The sequence below is a fragment of the Sminthopsis crassicaudata genome, chromosome 2, assembly GCF_048593235.1.
Source record: "Sminthopsis crassicaudata isolate SCR6 chromosome 2, ASM4859323v1, whole genome shotgun sequence".
Classification (NCBI taxonomy): Eukaryota; Metazoa; Chordata; class Mammalia; order Dasyuromorphia; family Dasyuridae; genus Sminthopsis; species Sminthopsis crassicaudata.
Genome location: NC_133618.1, coordinates 36,564,813 through 36,585,937, shown reverse-complemented (window position 1 = coordinate 36,585,937; position 21,125 = coordinate 36,564,813). Strand labels below are relative to the sequence as shown.

At 44.0% G+C, this 21,125-nt stretch overlaps 1 protein-coding gene across 1 annotated transcript in view; it reads right to left on the bottom strand.

The window, feature by feature from the left end:
• Positions 1-21,123, bottom strand: part of LOC141552617 (vomeronasal type-2 receptor 26-like) — a 42,466-nt gene extending 21,343 nt beyond the window's left edge. The window contains exons 1-4 of the mRNA XM_074284697.1: positions 20,992-21,123; positions 19,583-19,744; positions 16,260-16,372; positions 1,224-1,287 (exon numbers count right to left, since the gene is read on the bottom strand). Of these exons, the coding sequence (XP_074140798.1) occupies positions 1,224-1,287; positions 16,260-16,372; positions 19,583-19,744; positions 20,992-21,123 (471 nt within the window). The remainder of the gene's footprint in view (positions 1-1,223; positions 1,288-16,259; positions 16,373-19,582; positions 19,745-20,991) is intronic.
• Between the last annotated feature and the right edge of the window lie 2 nt (positions 21,124-21,125).

Genomic DNA, 21,125 nt, shown 5'->3' with positions numbered 1-21,125 from the left:
CAGTTTCGTCCTGGGGGAAGGGATGCTCCTCCTGGCAGTGGAAATCAATCAGAGCTGTGGATGAGAAATGAAGAAAATCAAATATAAAATATTTTGGTATATATGCGTTTCCCTACTTGATCCCAGGCCATCTTTCCAACCTGATTACCTACAAAAAGTCAAAGGATCATATAGCCAGAACTGGCAGGGATATCAGAGGCCTTGTGATGCTAGTTGTTCCCTTCTTTCTCTAGATCTAGAAATGGGCCAGGCAAGGTTCAGTCATTTCAGTCATGTCTAATCTTTATTGACTCATTTTGAGGTTTTCCTAGAAGGCTTTGAAGCTCTCCCTCCCACTCCTTTGATTGATGATGTAACTGAAGGAAATAAGTGAAGGAACTTGCCTTGGGTCACAAAGTGATTCCAGCAAGTGCCTGAGGCCAGATTTGAACTTGCCTCCTGTCACCTAACTGTCCCTATTCAATCTGAGACCCTTCCAATGGAAGATCCACTCCAGATCTCTATAAGTTCCTGGCCTTCACTTCATAGCACGATAGCCTCCAACCTTCTACTCTATCTTCCTAGATTGAAATCTCTGGAGCCTTACTACCCAATATGGTCCAACAGGATGAGTTCCAGTGTCCCATAGACAAGTTCCTCCCATATATATGTATATTATAGTATATCTATATCTATATATCTTATTCTATATCTATTCTAGATATAGCTCTATATCTAGAATAGGAGAGACCCAGATTTATATTCAGGGAACTTGTCCCTCCACATGGGGAGGTCAGGCTTCTCTCATGGGCCTATTGTTTCCACTTTGGAATAAATTTCAGGGGAAAAATAACATTAAAGCAAAGTTTCATTATGAATGCTGTGTAGTGTCTCCTCAAAGTGCTCCTAACAGAGGATATGGTTGGTATTAGGGAGGCTTCATTTAAGAAACACACACTCACACCATAAGCCACAAGCACCAGAACATTTCCTGGGACATTTTGTGAATAAATAAGCTATGGTAGAGACCAGTGGTTTTTAAAGACTTTGTTTCCAGGTAGATTAATCTGGGATCAAGCTGTGAGGCCTTTGGGTAAGGAGACTTCAGTCAGTTCTCCCACTCTAGCAGAGAACTCTTCGAGTGCCATAGAACTTTGTTTCTTTTTACTTTGATCCTCCTCAGGATCCACTTTTAGCTGGCTATATTGGAATGAATTTTTGGTAAAGACAAAGTATAATTGTACCTTCATGTTCTGAGTGGACCATTGCACCCCATCCAGAACACTGAAGAGACAACTACTATTCTGGCTAGAAAAGGGAACTGAAGATACACAGGGGGATTGGCAGTAGGAGAGCTATTTATTTTCTCCACAGAGAAGGCCTAACAGGCCTTCAGAACCAGGCATTTGTGACGCATCTAATAAGTTCCTTTCAATCTTCCTGGAGCAGAACAAGATTGCAGAACTGGAAAGCAGAAGTTTCCATTAGCCCAGAAACCGGCCCAATGATGGGAGGTCTAGCTTTCCAGGTCAGCCAAAGAAAGGTTTTGACTCAAATTTAGCCTTCAGCTCCCAGATGGTCTAGAATGATGGTCTAGAGTTGTCATCCTAGAACCCTTGTGCCTCAAAGAAATCACCTCATACTGAAATGGACTCTCATGAGATACACAGCTCTGACCAGATTATTCAATTTAAACACCATTTATTAGCCAGCCAGCACCTGACCCCACTAGAGAAGCTAGTAGAGATCAGCCCTGATCCCTTAGGGAGTTACACTTTTAAGCCCATTTGCCACATCCTGGTAATCCTTGTGGTTACAAATTTGGGGAATCATTAACACGGTTTCTTATTTACAATGGGGAAGTGTCTGGACAAAAGTAAGCACACAACATAACCTGTCGGCATGTTTTGCAATGTTGTCTGGACTTTGTTAGACACACACTTCTCAGAAAGTCTAGGGTTTCATGAACCAGGGGATGCTTAGTTTAAGCAACATTTTCCTATAAGCCTGATGCCCCTTTACCCAGGGCTGAGGGGGCCAGTCTTTTGTCCATTTCACTCCCCCCTTTTTATGTTCATAGTTGTGACTCATCTGAGGCCAATAGGGAATAAGTCATCTTGAGGGTGAAAAGTTTCAGGGTCTATAGTGACTGATGCCAGGACATTGAAGTCTTATAAATAGCCTCCCAGTCATCCAACCACTTACACAAGGAGTCGAGAAATTCCTTGATGACACCTGACTTATTAGCATAGAAGCAACAAGACTCTCCCAGTGCCATACACAGTCCCCTTTGCTTCATGAACAGCAAATCTAACCCATAGCAGTTCAGCACAACCTCCACTAGGGAGTCCAATGATTTTTCTAAATGGGTGATGAGACTCTAGAGTCCTAATGTCTACATCCACTTGGGAGCTAAGAAGGCAAATGTAAGGCCAGAGAAACTGAGGCAAGATAGAGTCAGAGAGCTCTCAACATTCTATTAATTGGAGAGTTTGATTGACTGGACAGGAATCTATTCTAGAAGCATCCAGTGGCGAATGTGAGTTCTCAATGACATGTATACACACATGGCTCTGCTACAGAGGTAGACCAAGGCAGGGGTGGGGTCAGAACATTGAGCATGGAAACAGACTATCAATCTGGTTTTGACAGCATGTTGGGAGACACTGGACATTCTGATAGGAGCCAGTAGGTCTGAATTCCCCTTTATCTTGAGTCTTATATTACCAATTTATAATCTTAGAGCAAGTGGCTCTCAGTCTTCAATGAACCAGATGGGAGGTTTGCAACTAAGGGGATTGAGGCAGAACAGTTAAGGAAACGGAGGCAGAACAATTTAGGGAAACTGAGGCAGAACCAATTAGGGCAACCGAGTCAGGATAATTAACGAGGACCATGCCACAACATTCCACACACTCTCTCTCCTGAATACACCAAAATAAAACTAGAAAAGAAAAAATGCAAGGACAGTTCTCTCCCTGATAACCCCAGAGTTAACAGCTGTACAAAGGCTCCCTTGTTGCAAGTATGTCAGGTCCTCTGCAGTTGGGGCACCATATCAGCCAAATAATCCAGTTTCAGATGGACAGTCCACTGTGATTTAGGTGGTCTGCAGTCATTTGTGCACTTAACTCAGTCTCTGCTTACAGCATTCAGAGGGGCAACCCTCTCCAGGGGAGAAGGATGAAGCTTGGAGTAGCTTCACCTGTCCCCACCCAGAGGGATAGACAGGAGTGCAGAAAGGATCAGATTTCTGAGCAGATTATGCAGTTAGACCATCAAGGCAGGCAAACCCCAAACTTTTAGATGCCTGATGTCAAACTACAAGGTCCTTTGAGATTGCTGAAATACTAATTAATGAACTGGGGTTACAGGACTGGAAAAACAGATCAGAGAGACTGCCAGTCATAAGACAGACTAAGACAGACATCTGATTTCTGGCTGTTTCTTTAAAAAAAAAAAAAAAACTAATCCAAAGAACTGAGTCTGCCAGGGCAATTCTGACAGAATAAGGGGTTCCAAAGCTAAAGCATCTGAACTAGTGAGAGAGAGGGTGGGGTAGAAGTGCCTAAGGCAAAAATATACCAGTTTCCCCAATGCTCTATTTCATCCTTCCTTTTTTTCTCATGGAAAGGAATTATCAAATGACCATTCCTTATAAATCCTAAGAGTGAATCAAGATTCCTATACCTAACAGACTAGCACAGTAGTGTTTCCTAAAAATCCCTCAAACATAACAGCAATAGTTACACAGGTTTAATAAATCCCACACAGCAACAGATGACCCAGTCGAGGTCTAACAGCCAACCATTCCCAAAGTTCCCCATTTCAGTCCAACAGGTGTGAGGGGACAAAGCTTCTCAGTCAAAACTGTGTCCTGGCAAAGATGGTCGGTGGCTCTCAATCCATGCAGAGGGTGGGTGTGCCATGCTGACAATTAAAGCTGATCAAAGCTGATCTGCATCAAAGAAGCAAGTCAATATCTGTGATTTGACATAAATCTCACAAATAAAGTTTAGAACAGTCTGAGATAGAAAGACTGCTCCATCAGACTGCTGCAAAATATGAAGAGCCAGTAGCTTCCTATGTGAAGAGGTTATTGCTTTACAGGACATGCAACCAACTGTAGTCACAAGTCTTAACAGCAGTTAGGTCTCACAGACCACTGTTAATTGTCTTCTTATCATGTAGAAACTTTTAAACAAAACAAAACACAAATATCCCATAACAGAGAGATGACAAGGCTAAATACTCATTTGCCTAAGCATTTAGGATACAATGATTACATGTAATCAGACTGAAAACAAGGTATGACATAATTGAGTTGCATTAACAATTCTATTGACCATTGCTCTAACCATAAAGATAACTTAATTATAACATGTAGTCAAAACTCAACCTTCAGCACACATATAGGACAAAATAGCTTTAACCCAGTTTTATTCCAATCAATTGTCCCACTGTCAGAGGGTGGAGATTTAAAACTCCCAAATAGCATTAACTAAGTAAGCCCGAGAAATTTTACCTCCAATGACAGATTCTATTAACCTTATAGTGATAACAGTAAAAAATCTGTCCCAATAAATTCACAGCTTCCAGGTAGATGTTTCATAAGTGAACATTATACATACAAATCAGTTTTCTTTTAAAGTACCTAATACATAGAAAAATATCCCAAATTGTATATTTTCCACAACAGAAATATTTTCAAAATAACAAAGAAAAAATTATTATTTTTAGAGGCTCTTTAAATAACCTCAAGATGACCCAATACAATCAATTTAAAACTTATACAGAATGTCTAAACACCACAGAAGAAAATCTGAAAGATTATTAAAAATAGCAAGTAAACTTTTAGAAAGAATCCTACCAAAATATGCATCACATTTATGACCATACTCTTCAAACAAGAAAACTATTATGTATCAAGAAACAAATATTTAGTCAACTAACTTAAAAGTAAGCCTGTCCCTTTAAATCAGTTTGCTGCCCTGGCAGTAACTCGATTAAAAAAAAAAACCCAAAAAAAGCAGGAACTCGCTTAGCAGGGTGAGGGGAGGAGAGGATTTCATGTGGTCACCTTCCCCCACTCCTGCACTCCTGGACAAAAATGTCTTCAGGTTTCCCACTCAATTTCTTACATGGGGATCCTTCTCAAGATTTAGTCCATCAATTTCTATACTTTCTCCCAATATCAAGTTTCCTCCCAAGTAGTTTCCCACCTTTCTCCTTCTCTCATGCTACATACTTAACAATCTCTCACAACTTTCTTAACTAGACGCTCCACTGCTAAAGTAGCAGGAAGCAGTGGGGGGTGGGTGAGTTGCTCTCTCCCCCACTTCTTTCTGGTACCAAAACCTTTCTCTTACTTCCAAAAATCATGCAAACCTTTAATTGTTCCTACAAATCAATCCTTCATAAATCATCTGCATTCCTCTTTCCAGTTCTCTTCAAAACTTTTAAAATTCACAATATAGTGAATAGCTAGATAACTCCACAAAGCATAACTTACAATGTTAACAAATAAACTGAGTCAAACCAAACTTCCTTTGTTTTTCTGCCTGAGTGTTTGTCTGACCACAATTAGCATCTCTCTTATCTGTCCAGGCAGAACTTGAATTGTGTACCTCTTTCCTTTCCTCTTTAGTAATAGAGGTATCAATATTCAAACAAATTCTATCTCCCTTAATTTCAGAATCATCCCCAACATTCCTAATCAAATGTTTGCTTGCTTTTTTTTCTTCCTGAGTTTCAATCAGATAAGGTTTTATTGCCCTCTACTCTAGCAGGCTCTAAAAACTGTTTTAAGGGAAAAACTTTCTTGTCAGTTAAAAATGGCCAAGTTCCATTTACTTACAAATTAGTACAACAGGTTAAAAAATTTAAAATCACAAGCAAATTTTCAAATAACCAATTCCCAAATTTCTTAATCATTATTCTCAAAATCTAACAAAGCTTTTAAATCAGCAAAACAGACTAGGGGATTTTTCCAGGACCCCGCCCTCAGAGAGGTTTGTTTCACCTTGAACATTTTTCCCTCCCAGAATCTAAATGGAGCTTCTCTAAACTTCCAAACCTGTTTTAATGCATTTCTCTGCCTTCACAGAGAATGCTTAGATATTCCATTCAAACTTCTTTTCTTTAAATGTTAACACACTTCTCTTCTATAGTTTTTTTTAACTTTTCAAACTTTCAAATCCCTTTCAATCTATGTTTTTATTTTACCTTTCTCTCCCTTTCCCCCACAAAACTGCTGCAGTTAGACAGAGAGAGAAATTTTTTTCCAAATTCTTTCCTTTCCTGAGCCACTCTTGAAAGAATTACTACTCTGATTGAATTCCACTTCAAACAATTCAGCTTGATTTCTTTTTTCTTGAGGCTGGGGTTAAGTGACTTGCCCAGAGTTACACAGCTAGGAAGTGTTAAGTGTCTAAGACCAGATTTGAACTCGGGTTCTCCTGAATTCAAGGCTGATGCTCTATCCACTGAGCCACCTAGCTGCCCCTAGCTTGATACTTTTCTAAGCCTGCAACACAGAGGCTGAATTCTTATCTCTTACAAACTTGCCAATTTTTAACACAGAACAAAATGCAAAGCAAACAAACATATACACACAGATACATGAAGAGATCTATTTTCACCTTTTACATTTAAAAAAAAATTATGTTGTTTTTGCTTACGAATTAGTGCAACAGATTAAAAATGGACAATTTTATCTTAAATCTTTAACAGGGCTCTTCAACCAACAGACAAACTATCATGCAGGACACATAGGGCAAGAACCACAACCAACAGAACAGACAGAAATCACACAGAACAACCAGGACACACTGCAACCAACAGAACAGATTAATCACACACAGTCAGAACATGGAACACATATTACCAAGGAGCCAGATTAGACCGGACCATCACACAGAGTCCTGTGGACATCATCAATGGCTTTGATGTTGTGTCCAACTTAGCCACTTGTTTCAGGAGTACTCACCAGACCAGACAGATGGCTGCAGGATAGGAAGGCAGTTGCAGGGGCCCCTCAAGATCTTATTAAACAGAACTGGCTTTTAGGATGCTCTATGCCAATTTTGAACTGAATTCAAAAATTTGGTTATCACTTGCCTGGTCCACGGAAAGAGATTTCTGGAAACTGGGGCAGAGGAACATCTCTTGGTGGCCACCCCCTAGGATCCATAACCTCTTTTGCCCTCCAGGGAGAGGGACTGGCTGTCAGACTGAGCCAAAGGCTTATCTCGGTAGGAACCTCCAAATGAAATGGACTGACATGAGATAGACAGCTGTGACCAGATTTAAAGCATCATTTATTAGCCAGCCAGCAACTGACCTCAATAGACAGGCTAGTAGAGATCAGCCCCAAACCTTTACTGCCGTACATTTTCAAGCCCATTTGCCACATCCTGGTACAGCCTTGTAGTAACTAATTTTGGGAATCACTGACATAGTTTCTCATTTGCAATGGGGAAGGATCTGGACCAGAGTGAGCAAACAACATGTCGGCATGTTTTGCAATGTTGTCCTGACTTTGTTAGACATACACTTCTCAGGAAAGTCTAGGGTCTCATGAACCAGGGAATGCTTAGTTAAAGCAACATTTTCCTATAAGCCTGATGCCCCTTGACTCAGGGATGAGGGGGCCAGTCTTTTGTCCATTTCAATACTGATAGTTATTCACTTGCTTTAAATTGTTCTTGATCCACAAGAGTGGAAACTTCCTTTCCCTCCCAGGATTTTTGATCACTGATGCTTTCTTTCTTTTATCTTTCTTTCTTTTCTTTTCTTTTCTCTTTTTGCTAAGTTAACATTTTATTTTATTGAACTAAAATTTCTGTAGAATGGGAGGAGGGTGGGCAACAATGGGTCAAGTGTTCATTAACTTAAAGAAAATGACCTTGTGGGCTTTGTTAAGTTTGAGAGTCCTGATATAAGTAGTGTGGAAATGAGAAATAGTATGCATGTATTTTTAAACACTTCAGAAAAATTCAGAAAGGAGCCTCACAGTCTTGTTTATTTACTCTTCATGTTAAAAAATGCTTTGCAAACATCCTCTGTTGTTTTTTTTTCAGAAGAATCACTGACACTTCAAAGGAAAGATGTGGAACAATATGGCCTGGAAGTCGGCTTGCCTAGGCAGATACATGTTCCCATGCTTCTTTCTTGTATCTACAAATTCCATTGAAGGGGAAGAGAGGTAAGCAATCCCCCCCACACCCATCCAAATCACCCTTCCTGGGAAGGAATAGTGGAAGAGAATTCACGCTGAGAGAAAGGACTCAAAGAGAGAAGCTCCTTGCCATAGGTGAGGGAGAGGAGATATTCCTAGACAAAAGTCCTCCCCCCTAGCACAGTAGCTTTTATATTTGATCCACCCTAGCCCAAATACCAGGTCAAGCAAGAGTTTCTGTATCCTCCCGGCAAAGTGAACATTATTTAGCAAAGAACCAAAATGTTTTGTTTTTCCTTTTTGTGGGTGAGCCAGATAACAAGGGGTCCTACATTAACCTTCCCAGAGTCTCAAGTGAATGTACCTGATCCTTCTTCCATTGCATCATTTTGCCAGGTTTTAGGTTAAGGAGACTGTAAACTACAGTGAAAAGATCCTTGTTCCTACAATGGCAGGGCACAGGTTCAAGGCTTTCTGCCACATTGTGTAAGCCAAAGGTATCCCCCACCCCTCTAGCATTTAGAAGTGATGACTTTTGTTATAGAAGAACATTTCTCCTCCTAACAGAATTAACTATGAATAAGGTCCTCACACCTCCTTGAACCAATCAAAGGCCCAGGATGAGACATTGTAATAAAGATCTGTTCCCATATCAGAGAGAGGGGCCATCCCATATAGAGCATCTAGAAAAGAACATGGGCAGCCCAGGAACAAGGAGTGAAAGGAGAAAGAGGATAATGGGACTGAGATGTGGGCAGGAAGGGAGGTCTCCAGGAGGGCCATCAGTCCTAAGGCCTCTCAGAGCAGAAGGCTCAGGTTAATGCCATCACTTACAGCCATGTATTCAAGAACCATGGAATGTTTTGGGAAAATGTCTGCTCCTTCCCCAGAGCCCCTTCCTCGTGTCCTTCAGTGACTCTGTGGAAGTGTACATCTTCAGAGACTGGAGCATTGCCTTAACCAAGAAGTCAGGAGCTGACTGGAGCTGGACAGAAATGGAAATTCAGACCAGCGGCCAAACCTATGACTAGATGGCAGGAAATGTCCTGCTGGAAGCTCAGAGCAGTTGTCAAGCCCTCCAGTATTTATGAAGCACTACTCTGTACTAGGACTAGGCTAAGCCATGGGGGCATGCAAGAAACCGAAATATAGTCCCTACTCTCAAGGAACTCAATTCAATGGGACAAACTCCCTGCAAATAATTGTTTAAGCAAAATAGACAAGATAAATTGAAGATAAATGACAGAGAAAGAAGTAGACAGGGAGAATTGGGAAAATCCTCTTGTAAAAGTGGGGCTGTGGAAGTTGTGTTTGCACTTGTGAATATTTTGTACAAAATAAATGACAAACCAGAAGAGAAGGGAACATGTGGAGGGGCAAGCCGCAGCTGCAAGGTACCCAAGGAGAGACTGTGTAAGTCACCTTCTGGACACCATCACCTTGGTACCATCTCCTTTCACATTTAATAAAGACACCCATTGCTCTAATATTGCAAACTGAGATGGTAAAAGTTTGCTTCCCCCTGGCCACTGGCTCAGCTTCCTTTGCAGTGACTATGGAGGGAAACATCCCTTGGATCAGGAGCCCAACTTCATCAATATAACAGCAACCACTCTGCATCTGCCATCCCTGATGAGGAAGCCCCAGAGCTTTGGGGATGGCAATGCCCCCGAACCCTGGTCCTGCCTCCTGGAGCTTCCTATATGGCTACCATCCCTGACCACTGCTTCCAGGGAGGTGCCTCCTCAGTGATCACAGCTCCTAAAAACAAGAAAATTGTGATTCCCAAGTGCTCAGGACTGCCAATATCTGAACCACAGATCACTGTATCAATGGGAAAAAATATCCAAGAATAGGCAATATTGCCCCTGCTTTGTCAGGACTCTCTATGCACCTTTTCACAGGCCTTGAGGCTAAATTCCCTCTCTGGGCTCTCAGGAGCTCACAAATCTCTACTTTGGTCTTTACACATTATCCACACAGAGGAAGTTCTTAGCACATGTTCCTTTGATCACCCATCATTTACACCCAAGGATGATCCTAGCTGATCACTGTGTTTGGCTGAGACTCCTGGCCTCCCTGTGCCTCTTCTGGAGCAGGAAGGGGTGGGACTCATGACCTCTGAGGTCTCCCTGGCTCTAGGTCCTTGATCTGGTACAGCTCAGGCATTACAGTGTAGGCCTGTGGGAGGGGCCCAGGGTACTCCATGGTCCTGCCCAAGACTATTATTCTCTGACACCTGATCTGGGAAGGGAGAGAACCAATCTAAGGGGGAAGGGCAAGAGCCAAGTCAGAAGCTCCAGGGTAACGTGTCCTGAACAAAGGGGCAGCTAAGTGGGGTAGTACATGAAGCTCAGACCTGGAGCCAGGAAGAACCGAGTCCCCCTATAGCCTTAGACACCTGCTATCTGTAGGACCCTGAGAGATCTCCTGCTATTGCCCCAGTTTCCTTTGATGTAAAATGGAATAATCACACCTATCTCTTGAGGGTGTAATGAGGATCAAATGAGATAATTGTGAAGCCCTTAGCACAGTGTCTGGTTCATAGGATGTGCTCCATAAATAGTAGTTATTATTATTATTATTATTATTATATTACTTATATGCATAGACAGGAGCCGGCATCCCTCTCTGCGAGAGAGAGATCCTAAGGGCTCCCGCTGTGCCAGGGGCAGGACAACCTTTCCCTGGACATGTTGGGCAACTCTGGACCTGGGATCTGTGGACAATTCCCAGAGCAGAAGCCGTGTCTCAGTATCTGTTGTACAGTATCCCGATCATAATGGGCACATAAGATGTTATCCATGCCATGTACAATGCATGCTCCTTTTCATTTGGTTCTGATAGGACCTCTGATTTCTGCCATGTTCTGTTGACACATAGTAGGTGTGTTTTTATATCCTGTGGAAGGACTTGCTGTTAAATCTTAAGGAAGGTTTCCTTCAAATTTGTGGAAGGTTTTGAAATGCAAAATATGGACAGTCTTCTGATCTTAAATGAGTAGAGCAATCCTTGATGTCAATGATCCATGTGTATTATTCATAGGTGATAATATTGGGTGAGGGAAGTCCTGGCTATAAGCTGCCCGTAGATTCCATTCTATTATTAAGATGAATATATCTTAACTTTCTCCATTTTCCTGATTTCTTTTTTGTAGTGAATATGGGGAAATTCTATGGGCTAGTGGGTTGTTTTATGTGCCCAGTTTGTAATTGTTGACAATTTTCCGAAAGGGCCTCTGTTTTTTTCATTTTTTAGGAGCCAAAGATCAACCCTTTTGGGTGGTTCTTTCCATTTGACCTTAGACACTGGTGTTTTCATATGTATTCTTTCTAGTCAGTATCCCCTATGAAAAATTTTATGCACATTCATTCCTTTTAGCAAGTCTCTCTCCAGAAATTAATGGGGAATGTCTGAAGAACTTCAGATTTGAACCAGTGTTCTTTATTCTCCTTTCTCCACAATAACCATTTAGCACATATACCTTGTAAGGGTTTGTGTGCTTGTATGTTAGCCAAGCATTGCGACATCAGTGACTTAGACTTATCAGCTGCTGTGTCCACCAACCCGTCAAACTCTTTCCTTCTATTTCCAACTCTAAAAGTGGCCTGGAATCCTTTATAGATTGCATCCAGAACACCTCTTTTCCTGTACTCCCCAAACCTTTTAATATTCTTTTCCTAATCTTTTGTAAGATATTATCAGTATTTTTTAATTAAAATATCCTGCTGAGGAGCAGCAAGGGAGGAATACATATTTTTCCTTCAAAAATCAGAATCTAATACCTGAGGAATAACCATAAGCCCTAGCAATGACCGTGAACCATGTGCTGACATGAGACCTACTATGCCTGAAGGAAGAAGACCAGAGACTCCAGTGGGGAGAGAACAAGTTCTCATATTGTCAGTAATTTATGTGACACCAAAGAATATAACCAGGACTTGTTAATAAGTAGGATTTAAGATATTGGTTGCAGACACAGTTTGAGTGGGAATAAGGGAAAGTACAGCTCCCATCATCTGGGGCTGGAGCTGGCCCTGAGGATAGTGTCCAATATCTCATTACCTTACCTATTATTCTTGGAAGGACATTCAGAAGCCAATTGTTGGCCCTTCCAGCATTTTGGACATAAAGTCAAAGGTTTATGTGCTGAACTGCAATGTTGTGAAACCTTGTCCACAATTATAACATCTACAAGATTTTGAAAAATTCTGAGATTGTGATTTATCAGGGCATTACTGCAGCTTGGAACCTTTTTGCTAAATATATTTTTGGTTTCCCTCCAGCTATTGCATTTTTACAATCTGCATTAGCATTTTCAAGGGCAAGTTGTCTTAACAAAATTTGGGCTATCTCCCCATCATTGATAGAATACCTAACTGCTGTCATTAAGTGATTGACAAAATCAGTAAAGGTCTCATTATGTCCCTGAAAGATTTTTGTACAAGATGTCTCTCTGCCAAGTTTCCCAAGTATCTTTACTCATGTTGCTCTAGCTGTCTTCATTACTTGTTCATAAGCTATTAATTTATGAGTTAATTGATTCCTTAACTGACTGAATACTAACAATCCAGTGAGAATCTCTAAAGTGATTCTAACCTCAGCAATATCATTTATCTAAATTTGGTTTTGACATTCCTAAAAAAAAAAAAAAAAAAAAAAAAAAATGCTGCCTTCCGTATTAAATAATCTCTTCCTTCGAAGGTGGTTTTTGCCAATTGAACATCTGTTTAAAGGAGGCAAGGCACTTCAAGAGACTGAATCCAACAGAGTATAGATATGTGGACTATTAGAAACAGCCTGATGTAACTACTTGGCAGAAACTAGGCATGGATCCACACTTAACACCTGATATCAAGATAAGGTCAAAATGGGTTCATGAATTAGGCATAAAGAACGAGATTAGAAATAAATTAGAGGAACATAGGATAGTTTATTCTCAGACTTATGGAAGAACAAGGAATTTGTGACCAAAGAAAAACTAGAGATCATTTTAGATCACAAAATAGAACATTTTGATTATATCAAATTAAGAAGCTTTTATACAAACAAAACTAATGCAAACAAGATTATAAGGGAAGCAATAAACTGGGAAAACATTTTTACAGTTAAAAGTTCTGATGAAGGCCTCTTTTATAAGACCCCTCCTCCTCTCCCTTTTGGGCCCATTCCTTGTCGTCTGATGGCCTCACTCATTCTGGATTCCATCAGATTTAATCTTCATATAATCTTGCTGTTGCCATGTACAATGATCTCCTGGTGCTACTCACTTCACTCATCAGTTCTTCAGGCCTCTCTAAAATCACCCTGATATAGTTTCTTATAGAACAAAATTTTTCCATAACATTCATGCACCTTAACTTATTCAGCCATTGTCCAATTGATGGACATCCACTCACTTTCCAGTTTCTGGCCACTACAAAAAGGACTGCCACAAATATTTTTGCATATGAGGGTCCCTTTCCCTCCTTTAAGATCTCTTTGGGATATAAGCCCATGAGAAGCACTGCTGGGTCAAAGGGAAACTTTAATAGCCCTTGGGACAGAGTTCCAAATTGCTCTTGAGAATGTTTGGATCAGTTCACAACTACTCCAATAATGCATTAGTGGCCTAGTTTTCACACATTCCTTTCAACATTTGTCATTATCTTTTCCTGTCATTTTAGCCAATCTGAGAGGCGTATACTGCTACCTCAGAGTTCTCTTTATTGGCATTTCTCTGATCAATAGTGATTTAGAATATTTTTTCTTATAACTATAAATGGTTTCAATTACTTCATCTGAAGATTATCTGAAAATTCACATCCTTTGCCGAACACTAATACATTATTGATGGAATTGTGAACAGATCTAGTGTTTTGGCAATGCAATCTGGAATAATGTCCAAAGAATTATTAAACTACCACACCCATTGATCCAGCAAAACCATTGATAATTCTATTTCCAAAGATGATTGTGGAAAATTTAAAAGAATCCAGATGTTCTTATGCATTTATTACAGGTCTCATTGTGATGGAAAAGAAAAGAAAAGAAAAGAAAACACTGAAAATGACTGGGATGCCCAATATTTGGAAAACTGATGAATAAATTGTGGTTCATGAATGCAATGAAATGCTACTGTTCTATAGTAAATGATAAACTTGATGTTTTTAGAAAAACATGGAAAAACTTGGGAAAATAATGAAGAGCAAAATGAGCAGAATCCATAGAATACTGTACACAGTTGGAGCATACTTGGGATGACCAGAGAGCCTGGGGGTGCTGTTAGCCAGGAGCCTAATCCAAGCCAGTGAGAGAGTCCTGGCCCTAGATAGGGAGAAGGAAGTCTGAAGGAGGGGCTGCCTTCTCCTTGGGAGTTCCTTTCCCATTGATCCTAATGGCTTCCTGGCTCATTCACCTCAGAGCAGTCAGCTTAGCCCATAGAAGGGGCTCCCTACATAGTGCCCAGGCACTGCTCTGTGTTTGGGGGAGGAAACTCTGCAGCTGCAGCCTGGTCAGGGAATTCCTCCTAATGGGGGAACCCTGAAACTGTCCTTCCTGACCTTTGGGGTGAGCCCTGACACTCTCCTGACAGGGACCCACCCTCGGGGCAGTTAGAGGGTTTCATTAAGACTTTCCCAGGACCACTCCTATTTAGCCAGGCTGGAGATCTGGACCAGACATCTCTTTTGAGCTGAACATTGGCTCAGGCCGCCTCCCAGTAAATGCTCTCATTCAACAAGAAATCTAGGCCTGGGGGCAGGGATAGCATTGAGGGAATCTCATGCAGTTGAAACTTCAGATCCCTTTTAAAGGCAACTGGGGGCTCACTTCTCTGCAGAGTACAGAGCAGGATCCCTACTTGTCAGGGAACCTCTTTGACCCTCGTTGGCCTGGCTGCCTGCGAGGACCTCCTGCCTGCTGAGGAGACGTTCTCTTCTCAGGATCAAACCCTCTTTATCTTTCTGTCAGGATTTCTCTGCATCCCCTCTTTATCTCCCTGCCAGGATTTTTCTGCACCCCCTCTTTATCTGTCTGTCAGGATTTCTCCACACCCCTTATTAATCTCTCTACCAGGACTTTGTCACTCAGAAGTCAGTCTTCCAGCAAAAGCCAACAAGAAACTTCTTTTTGCCAGTCTGACTTTTCTTCACGTTGGGCCTGCGCCCACCAGAAGGGGTTCCCACAACTCTCTGAGTGCCACTAATTCCATCACTCCTGTGCTCCCCAAGGAACCACAGCACATTCTCCTTGCCCATCCCACCATAGGGGTGTGGTTGTTGAGGTTTAGATTTGGGGCACCCAAATGAAAACGAGGTTTAGAGGTGGTGAGCAGTTCTCTGTAAAGGAATTTACAAACCCAAAAACCTAGATTGATAAAAGAGGTTTATTATGAGGACTGGACGTAAGATTCAAATCTAGTTCAGAAAATAGGTGAGGGTAAAGAGAGGAGGACACTGGAAACATTCCAGTAGGCAGAGAGCCCTTGGGGTGCCAGACGTGGTGCTGGCATGTTTAGATCCTCTGCAAAGAGAGGGCTCCAGTCTGGCTCTTTTATAATAGGGGACTTTGGCTATAAGCTGAAGGGGGCTTGTGGGTGGAGTCTCAGGTTGGCTCCTGGCTGGGTTTCAGCCAGTGTTAGAATATGAATTGAATTCAATGGATTTTCAGGACTGAGCCATCCCCACCCAGATAACAAAGATGAAGCTGTGTGTGCTTGGGATAGAGTCCCCTCAGTGAGGCAGAGTCAAAGAAGTTTTCTCCTTTAAGGATTTTTCAGAGTTTTGGGGTTCTCTCTCATGGCTACCAGCGTGCAAGAAAGAGCTCTAAGGGACAGCCAGCTGTTCTCCAGACTCATTCTGCCTCCTCCTGGAGGGGAAATGGGGAGAAATCTGGCTCCTCAGTGGAGCAGGGAAGGGGAGAGGGGTGGGGAGAAGCATGTGGACATGGTGCCATGGTTTTAGTTAGGAAGAACTGATTTCAGGCCCTGACTCCTGCACTTACTAGCTGGCGGATCCTGGGCAAATCCCTTCACCACAGTTTCCTTCCATTTTATCCAACTGACATCATAGAATTGTTGCTGGAATCAATAATAACTGAAAATTGGGAATAACAGTCTCACCAACATGGCAGAGTTGCCCTGAGGATCACTAATGACTGCTCACATTCACTGTGGGCACCAGACACTGCACTGAGCACTTTACAGTCGGGGTCCCACTGACCTTCGGGATAATCCTGTGAAGGAGCCGCCAATGATGAGGTTTAGATTTGGGGAACCCAAATGAAATTAGAGTTTCTGATGGTCAGGGAGGTAAATGAGATCTAGTGGCAGAGAATCAAATGGAGCTCTCCTGCACCCCTTTAGGATTCGGCATGATAGCAAGGAGTTTGGGGGACTCCCTTCTGGCAGTGCAGAGGCTCTCTGTAAAGGAATTTACAGACCTGAAAACATAGACTGATAAAAGAGGTTTATTATGGGGATGGGAAGTAAGGTTAAAATCTGGTTAAGGAAATGAGGGTAAAGAGAGGAGGACACTGGAAAGAGTATTCCAGTGGACAGATCTATGGAAAATGGGGTTTTGCACTGAGAATGCAGTTCGCAGTAGGCAGAAGATCCTGGCAGTAAAGGGAACTGCCAAGGTCCATCTGCAAAGACCTTAGTTGATGGAAGCTCATTAGATTGCTTGTCTTGGTGGGGGTTGGGAAACCCTAGCAGATCATCAGAAAGGGGGCTGGGACATCAGGAACATATCAGAAGTGGTGAGGGCTGGGAGAGCCCAAGTAGGGACAGGCCCAGGCTCCTATTGGAATTCAAAATGGTGCTTTTGAATAGGATTTGTGAACCAAACGCCCTGGCATCCTGGACTGATAATGCCTCAGCCAGGAGGGGCTGGGAATCTGAAAGGAATCACAGATCAATAGGAAATATAGTTTCTTAAAGGGACCCCAAACCGCTTCACCATTTACTGTCCCCATTTTACAGATGAGGAAAATCAACCCACCCTGGGGCACAGAGCTGGTGAGTGTCCGAGGCTGGATCCGAGCTCCCAGCACTCCTCAGGGGAACCAGAGGAAAGCTTTCTGTCCTGGTTAAAGTCTCTAATAATCAGCCTCTCAAATTTAGAAAAATGAGGTGTCAGAGGATCTCTCTCCCCAGTGGGACAAATGGATCAGTGTGTGTGTGTGTGGGGGGGGGTCAAAGGCCACAGGAGCCTTTGCCCCTTCTCCAGGCCCGGCTCCCACTTCAGACTGTGCTGGGCTCATGGCTTCCTCACCTCCACTTCAGTGAGAACAGGAATCTGCAGGCAGGTGTTTTCTGCAGAGATTTCACACTGGCAGTGCCCTCCCCTCCCCTCCCCCCCACATGACTTTGTGCCTGGAGATGATGTCACAAATCATCAGGAGAAAGTCACCAAGTGCCCAATGTCATTCTCGGGGAACATTCCCAAAGGATAGAATAACCGCCTTCCTGTGACCTCCCCTCGCTGTGACCCTCCTATCTGCCCGGGACCCTCCTCTCCAGGGTTGGGGTGCTCCAGGTCTCCCCAGGGTGACCAGTCATATTCCAGCCCAGCGGAGGGTGAGCAGCTATGGGACCAAGTGCCCTCCTGGAGTGGGCAGCTCTCAGTGGGAGGAAGGAAGGCAAGGACCCCCTTGCTGTAGGTTCAGGGGGGGCAACTCTTAACCCATGTCCTTAAGGAAGGTGACTGCTCGGGTTCTATACATTGTAATAAAGTAGAAAAAAGTCTGCAGGGAGGCTTTAGGCCAGAAAAAAAAATCTGTTTAAGCATATCCCCCTTTTCTTCAAAGGGAAGTTTTCAATGAACTTTGTTACTAGAACTAGTTGGAAAGGCCCCAATTATGGCTTCCCAAGTCCACTGGAGGCACTCAGAGGAGAACCTGCTTCACTGGGGGTCACACATCCTGCTCTAGTCTCACTTTCCCAGAAGCCCCTGGCTGCTTTTCCCTTCAGACCTCTAAGGGCAGCTGGGGGAATGGGAAGTCCTGTAGCCAGCCTTCCTCTGAGAATGAATGAAAGGAGCATTTCTTCAGTGCTTCCTGTGGGCACAGAGCTGGGGATGCAGAGAGAAAGGACAGCCCTGCTCTTTAGGGGCTCATATTATGCTGGGGTCTCACTAAAGGGAAAGTGCCAGTTGCAAGGCAGAGGGAGAGGCCCCTGCACCTCACAGAGGGTCCAAGGTGCCCGGGAAGGGCTCCTTCTCCCTTCCATTTCTACCAATAAAAACACTACTGCTCTTGAGGCTGAACTGATGAGCTTTAGAACTGTGGGTACCTAAATGAAATTAGGTTTAATTGAGGTCTAGTGGCAGGTTCAGGGTAGAGGGAGTCAAATAGAGCTCTCCTGCAACCCCTTTGAATTTGGTGCAATGATACAGATTTAATGAGATGTAGTGGTGCACAGAGTCCCCTGTAAAAGAATTTACAGACCCGAAATCATAGATTGATAAACTTTTATTATGGGGTTTGGAAGTAAAGTCTAGTTAGTAAAGTTGAAGGTGGAGATAAAAAACACCAGAACCAAGGTTCCAGTGGGCAGAGATCCTTTGACACACCAGGCTGCCATGTTTGGGACCTCTGCAAAGAGAGGACTTGGCTCTATTATAGCTAAAGGGGCCTGTGGGTGCAGTCCCAGGTTGGCTCCTGACTGGGTTTCATCGAGGGCTAGAATTTGCTATGTGGGGGTTGGGAAACCTAAGCAGATCATTAGAAAGGGGGCTGGGACAGCCCAAGTTGGCTCAGATCCCATGGGGGTGGGAGAGCCTGGATATCTCCTATTGGAATTCAAAAGGGTGCTTTTGACCAGGATTTGTGAGTCAAAAGTCCTAGCTTCTTCAGCTAGGAGGGGCTGGGAATCAGAAAGGAATAAATCAGTCTGAAAGGACTAGTCTTAAAGGACTGGAAGGACTAAGGCTGCTCAGCAGCTGGGGGCCAGTCCTTGCCCCATTCTCCCCAGGTTTTCTGACTCCAAGGTCACTTCCCCTGGAAGCAAGGCTGTTCTAAATATGTCTGTGCTCAGGTCCTTGCCAATGTCCAGTCCAGCCTGGGAGCAGAAGGGGATCACAGTGCTGCTGGGGCTTTCCCTGGCCTACACTGCCCTCCTGCTCCCCCTCGGTGGCTCTAGCTGCTTCAGTTGGATGGGTTTGAGGGACCCTTAAGTACCAGAGGGCTGACCTTTACTGGGATGACTGCCCCCCTTCCTCCCATGAGCTGCTTCTTTCATGAGAAGTGAGACAGAGAAACTAGACACAGGACCCCTGGTCTGGAGGTCTGGAGGCCTGGGGGGCCCACGGAGTCTGACCACTGCCAGAGCACAGGAAGAAAATGAAGGGGAAGCACTTGGTCCCCAAGGAAAGGCCAAAAGATGTGTAAAGTAAGGGGGGTTTGGAATGAGGGGACAGGACAAGTGGCGGGAAGAAGCCAAGCCTTAATGGCCAGCTGGGCCGGACCTGAGAGCTGCCCAGGCTTCCCCTCGCTTTGCAGAGGCCAGGCCTCAGCTGGAGGTGGGGCTGAAGGTTCTTTCTGGGCAAAGTTATACAACTGGCAATCCCAGCCAGCAGCTCTGGCACAAACAACCGGAGCAGGACCCTGAGGTGACAGGACAGAGGGACAGGATCCCCTATTGTGGACCTGGGAGCAGCTGGGACCCAGGAAGGGGGGTGGAAGCTCCCCCATCCCCCTATAATGAACTGGGACACTGAGCAAGGAGCTTCACTGGGTTTAACTTTGGCAGTCCCCTGGTGGGAGGCTCAGCTGCAAGTCCTTTAACTAAGAAAAATATGAACGTGCAGTTTAAGCTCAGGGTGGGAGCTCCAGAGACCCTGGGGAGCCTCCCTGCTCCCTGTTTTCCACCTCCTGCCAGGGGCTCTTTTCTACCTTCAGTTTGGAAAATAAACTTTTTAACTGCTTTGGGAAGTGCTTCTCCCCAGGCTTTGGAGGGGCCGTTTGTCCAGTCTGTCATGTGAGCTTTGGGGAATCCATGGGGCCTGAGATGAGGCAGTGAGAGGGATCAAGTCCAGGCTTTCTGGGGGGGGTCCAGGTCAGCTGCTGACTCTAGCCTCCAACAGTCTGTCTCCAAATGAGCTCATTATCTAATAGAGAAATGTGGCCCTTGTGACCTGGGATGGTGCCTCCAGAGCATCCACAGGTCACAAGCCAGCCATGCCAGGCCAAAGATAGACCTGCTGCCTCCCCCCACCCCAGAGTCTTTAAGGGTAAACTGAGGATCTGTCTGTGCCCTGTCCAGGCTGGAAGGCTTCTCTCATGGCCTGAATGAGCCAAAATCCTGAGTGATTCAGTTAGACCAGTTTGGGGAGAGGGGAAGAAGGAAAAAGAGCAAGTGAACAGAAAAGGGGGAGATATGGAGAGCCAGGTGGGGTCCAAGGGAGCTGAGCCTCAGGAGCAGGAAAGGTTCTTGTACAAGGTCACACAGGAGGCAAGGATTATCCACTGTGAAAGCATTCCAGAAAAAAGTGTGGGAGGGAGGCAAGAAGAGGAGGAGAGATGATGAGGTCCTCCATTCAGAGCCAAAAGGGATGAGGGATACGGGAATCCAAGTGCCTCATGTCATAGCCAGGGAAACTGAGGTCCGAGGTCCCCTGAATAATCAAAGATGAGTCAGGATTTGGATCTCAGGTTTCCTAACTCATTGTGCAGAGGACGGGCCAGTCCCTCTCCCTGTGGAGCCCAGTGCCAGGGAAGGCCGTGTCATTGACAAAGGAAGAGGGACTCTCAGGAACATCTAGCAAGAGGGAATGTGGGGGCATCCCAAAAAATGCTCTGGAGCTCTTTATCCTGGAACTAAAGGAAGGGCCCCATGGCTCTCTTGCTCCCACTTTTGGGGCCTTCCCAGCTCCATTTTCTAGGCTTTCCTTCCTTTCCCCAGCTGCAGCCAACGGAAGCCCCAGGTATTGCCTGAGCCCCAGGTCCATGGGGCCCTCATGTTCTCCCCATCCTGGCTGCTCCATCC